This window comes from Sinocyclocheilus anshuiensis, unplaced genomic scaffold (assembly GCF_001515605.1).
Source record: "Sinocyclocheilus anshuiensis isolate Anshui unplaced genomic scaffold, SAMN03320099.WGS_v1.1 scaffold670, whole genome shotgun sequence".
NCBI classification, from domain to species: Eukaryota; Metazoa; Chordata; class Actinopteri; order Cypriniformes; family Cyprinidae; genus Sinocyclocheilus; species Sinocyclocheilus anshuiensis.
Window position 1 is genome coordinate 56,025 of NW_015546062.1, and position 5,832 is coordinate 61,856.

General features: G+C 36.0%; 1 protein-coding gene across 1 annotated transcript in view; it reads left to right on the forward strand.

The window, feature by feature from the left end:
* The window catches only part of LOC107699443 (rho guanine nucleotide exchange factor 1-like), a 59,203-nt gene that overhangs the window by 24,715 nt on the left and 28,656 nt on the right, over window positions 1-5,832 (forward strand). The window contains exon 3 of the mRNA XM_016500701.1: window positions 3,713-3,799. Coding sequence (XP_016356187.1) covers window positions 3,713-3,799 — 87 coding nt within the window. The remainder of the gene's footprint in view (window positions 1-3,712; window positions 3,800-5,832) is intronic.

The window sequence follows — 5,832 nt, forward strand, 5'->3', positions numbered from 1 at the left end:
GCAGCGCTGAGTCTAGGAGAACTCACCGGTATCACACACACTCCGGACGCGTCACGTTCAACTCGAGCAGCGGTCTAAAACAGTTTATTTAATCACCAAACGGACACAAGTTTACTTCAAGAATGAACAATTTGGCATAGATGAGTTTGAAGTTCGGTGTTTAAAAAACGGAGCAAACGGAAAGAGAAAGCATGACCTATAGCTCTATAAATGAAGCACACAGACTTTATTAGAGCCACAGAAAGACAAACGTTTTGCTGAAAATGCACAATACACAATTAATTATGTACATTAACAACGATTCGGGACTAATATAATGTAATTTAATGGAAAACTATGTGAATGGCGCTCTGTGGCGCGGCAGAATTTTCTGTCGGCTGCATTTAAATTCGCGTCTGAAGTTTCCCGCTCTGTTTAGCGTGCAGTATCACGTGTCTAAACAAATAGCACGTGCTGTCAGTGATTTCAACCACTAGAGGCCGCTCTCGCACTGTGTAATGACAGCAGACCCTTCTCAGCCGCTCCAGCAATGGACGCAAGCCGGAAAACTATCGGCATGGATTTTTTTGCCGATAACCGATAGTTCCAGCAATCAACTAACGGTGCCGATTAATCGGCAAAACCGATACATCGGTCGACCTCTAATTCTAACTACCTTCGCTAGGCTTCATCACGCAGTGAGTTGTTGCCCTGCCTCATATTTGTCGTCAATCAACTGTATGAAATGTCAGATCACCCACATAGGTCTGGGGCGGGGCAAGTGCGTTAAATGCATTAATGATTTTAACATGTTATTTTTCACCGTAATTAATTAATCTAATTAACGCGTTAAATTACCAGCCCTAGTTTTAAGATTGAATAAAATAAAGTTTTCCTCATAATTGATTAATCATTGGTTTGGTTTTAGTACAAATTTATTACAATGTGCTTTGGAATCGGAACATTTTAACAGGAAAAAAAAAGTGTAAGAAAAAATATGAATTAATTAAATTAATGTATTTATTTAATAAAATAATTGCAATTTATTATTATTAAATGTGTTATTTATTATAATACTGTCACGCCCATGGACTGTCTGTGTGTGTTTTTCTCCCTACGTGCTTCCCGTGACCCAGTTTCTCCCATGTGTGATTGTCTCAATTAGTTCAGATGTGTCTCGTTAATTACCTAGTTTAGTCCTGTATTTAAAGTGTTGTCAGCCCTATGTTCCCTTGTCCGGGTTTATATGTCTACCTTGATGTGCTACGTGTGTAGCCTGCCTGCTTTGTATTACCCCTTTCCTTGGATATTAAAGACTGTCATTTGCATTTTCCTCGTGTCAGCGTTCCTTGCTCCTCTCTGTAGCAATCGTGACAAATACATTTAACTGTAATTATGTATTTTTTATTAAAGTTATTTGAATGAATAAAATAATATTTTCATTATAATAGATTACTAATTTATTTTGGCTTTGGTAAAAATTTTGTACAATGTGATTGGGAATTTTACGTTTTATTTAATAATTAATTTAATATATATTTATATTTAATAATGGCAATTTATTATTATTATTATTTAATATAATATTATATTAATTAATAAATCCTAATAAAAATTTTTAATATGTTATGTTATTATATAACACAATTTTATCTTCACATAACTGACTTACTGGGACATGGTAGATTCAGAAATATTTATATGAAATCTAACAGGTGCATTTGTTTTAATAACAATGAACACAAAAATGTGTTTATTGAATCAATTTGTATATGACATGCATGTTATTGATGGGTAATAAAAGAGTTTTTATTTGTGTTATTAAATCAAAATCGCATCAGATTAAGGACAACGAGTGCACTAATTCACAATGGCATACACTGTCAGACATTACAGCTGCTAAGACGCAAATGTTTCTGTATGTTTAATAAAATCAGGAATGTGCTGTAGTAGGTGGGGCGGCATTAATAAATCCTAATAAAATTTTTAAATATGTTATGTTATTATATAACACAATTTTATCTTCACATAACTGACTTACTGGGACATGGTAGATTCAGAAATATTTATATGAAATCTAACAGGTGCATTTGTTTTAATAACAATGAACACAAAAATGTGTTTATTGAATCAATTTGTATATGACATGCATGTTATTGATGGGTAATAAAAGAGTTTTTATTTGTGTTATTAAATCAAAATCGCATCAGATTAAGGACAACGAGTGCACTAATTCACAATGGCATACACTGTCAGACATTACAGCTGCTAAGACGCAAATGTTTCTGTATGTTTAATAAAATCAGGAATGTGCTGTAGTAGGTGGGGCGGCACAGCTGACTCGTTTCTCTGTGTCTTTTGCCATGAGTTACACTCCTCCATATTCTCACCAGTCCGAGGGGGTCTGACCTTTCTGAGGGCGTCTCGCAGAGTCTGGGCCATACAGTGGTAAACATAGCAGAGATATGAGACACTATCATGGACCCTCTCTGTAGTGACTCTTTCTGCTTTCTGTATTATGCCAGTAGGTGTCAACAAGTGACGTCGTTTTTTTATGAATAATTCACTGAATCATTGATTCAAATGCTTTGTTCAAAAATTCATTCGGAACAAAACACTACTGCTGTGTGTTGCTCTGACATGACAAATGTTGATCTATGTTGATATCTATTTCTGCTTAAAGGGATAGTTCACCTAAAAATGAAAATTCTGTCATCATTTATTTACCCTCATGTTGTTCCAAACCTGTATGACTTGCTATTTGATACAGGTTTGGAACAACATAAGGGTGAGTAAATGATGACAAAAGTAATTTTTGACTGAACTGTAAATGTTTAGTAAACACATGCACGTTTTATCTGAGATTAAAACGTTTGTACAGAGAAAACACTAGCTCGATTTGTGCTTGTAGTGTTCGTCACAATTGCTTGTTTGTTTCTACTAAAATAAACACCGTTAGTCTGTTGAATTGCTGGAGTTCGACTTGCACAGGGATTTTCAGCTTCTTTCCACTGAGTTGTTATTATTGCACAACAGCGACAGAGGAAATTTGTTCTCAGCAGCTCTCACAGTAGAACACTGTTACATTTACAGCCCAATGGCCAAGATTCTTTAGACTGGTTTATGGAATATTCCTTTATTTGAATTGAAGTTTGTCAATAGGTAGAAAGAAATGGAAATATGATCACAGTTTTTCCTGTGTTATCTTGTGTGAAACAATGCGCTGCATTTAGGTGCTGGAGTTTGAATATTAATTCACTCTCCTCCGTGTTTAAGGTTCAGAGCATGAATGTTTTAGTTTAGCCTCAAGTCAGAATGTTTGTGGCAGCTACTCAAATGTTTTCAATTCTTTTCCTTTAATTAGAAATGATCACATAATGGCAGTATAACGTTATACGTAGCATGTAACATTTGTTAAGGGCTTTCTTTTTAATCCATGATGATTTTTGTTGTGTGGAAAGAACTGTTCTTCTTTGTTAGGTATTGTGTGAAGTATTGTGTCGTTGGTTGCAATGCTTTCTTTTAGTTCCTTAACAAAACGTTTTCCTCTTTATTGAATTTGTTCTTACATTTTGTCTCTGTCGAATATTGACATTGTCTGGGCCCGGGCCATCAGGTCATCCTTATCGTCCTGTAATGAAACTCAGTCTACTGATATAAAAAGCAAATCCTACAAATGTTGTTTTATAATATTTAGTCTATTAATGCTTTCTTCATCTTTGTCTCTCAACAGCGCGTGCCATCAGGTGCTCAGAGTTCAAATCCAGCCATGAACATAATTGGAGCAGAGGATGAAGACTTTGAGAATGACGAGCAACCTGTGAGTGATTCATTAGCTCAGAACTAGTAGGGATGGGTATAGTGAGGATTCCGGTTCTTTAATGATTCTTTTAGAATCTTTGAAGTAGAAATATTTGGAATTATTTTTTCTCATGTATATTTCTAATTTAAAGAGATATAGCTAATTATAAATACATTGAATGCAATTCTTAAAAAAGGTGTTTACACAAAGTTTATAAAGTAGTACAGAAGCAGCATAAATGCAATGCAATAATTTGTAAGTGTAATGAATAAAAATGCTATACTAAAACAATTGGTGGCATTTATCAACAAAATCCTGGTATTTAGCGTCACATTATCATACAAACAAAACAAGCCTTAAAGAATTGGTTGTATCTATTAGGATTATATACACTACTGTGCCATTTTTTTTTGGGGGGGAGAAAATTAATACTTTCCAGCAAGGGTGCATTAAATTGTTCAAAAGTGACAGAAAGCAAATGTGAAGTGTTATAAAATATATATTTTAAATTGAATTATATGTATGTCCCAGCATACACGTGTATATATATAATATATATAATTTAAATTAAATTATATGTATTATATACAGTATATGTGTATGCTGGGACCAAACTCTCCCACTCATTCGCTGCAAGCCCCCAGATATCAACTAAAAAACGGCAGGCCCCCCAACCACCAAAGCCTGTGGGCCCAGCTCGTCCTCCTCCTGTGAGAGCTTTCCGGCCGCTGCCACAATGCCAGGGCCCAAACCCTCCTCCATCTACTCTAGGTGAACCAAAAACAACTGATAACAGCTCTCAGTGATATGTGTCGGGTCCCCGCTATGATAGCAGCAACATTCACAAATGTTTACAGAACAAGCGGGAACCCAGTGTGCCTGTAGCTTTCTATATTTCTGTTTTATCACGTGATAGAAAGTCTAAGGCCTTCTCAAGCCGTACGCTGACCCATCTAATTTTAAACACGTTTGACCTGATTCAGCATGTGCATGGACCCACACACAGTCAAGGACACACTCTAGATTTACTCATCAGTAAGGGTCTAAACATCTCATCCATAGTTAAGGACGTAGCACTATCTGATCACTTCTGTATTTTCTTTGATATATTGATCTCTGCTACCATTGAATCTAGATCTGTCTCTGTCAGAAAGAGATGCATTAACGAAAACACTAGCGTGCTATTTATGAAGGCTATATCTTTAACACCAAACATTTCTGCAGACTCTGTTGATCTTCTCCTTGATTCCTTTAACTCAAAAGTTAAGAATGTTATTGATGACATTGCTCCTGTGAAAGTCAGCAATAAGACTGGCAGACAGAAATCAGCTTTTGTAGAAAATCAACAGCACGAAACTTGCTATAGCATCTATAAAGACAGCCTTCATGCTTTCAATCTGGAACTGGCCACAGCTAGACACTAGACAGTCTCAAACCTTATAAACAGTAACTTAAACAACACTCACACTCTTTTTGCTACTGTTGAGAGACTGACAAAACCCCCAAGTCAGATTGCCAGTGAAATGCTCTCTGACAGCAACTGCAATGAGTTTGCTTCCTTCTTTTCTGAGAAGATCAATAATATCAGGAAGGCGATTAGCACATCCTCAAGTTATGCAGAGGTCAGAGAGGTCAGACCGCAATATCAAAAAGAAGATACTATGTCTCTTTTTGAAGCAATTGATAGCAAAATTTTGAAAATTTTGGAACAGCACCTTAAATCGTCAACCTGCTATCTTGACACACTTCCCACATATTTTTTTCAAAAGGGTGCTAAACTGTTTGGAAGCAGAACTCTTAGAAGTGGTGAACGCCTCACTTCTTTCTGGGACTTTTCCAAACTCCCTGAAAACTGCAGTTGTTAAACCCCTTCTGAAAAAGAGCAATCTTGATAACACCATATTGAGCAACTACAGACCAATATCAAATCTTCCTTTTATAGGAAAGATTATTGAAAAGGTAGTCTTTAATCAGCTGAACAAATACTTACACTCAAATGGATACCTGGACAATTTTCAATCTGGTTTCCAACCGCATCACAGCACAGAGAC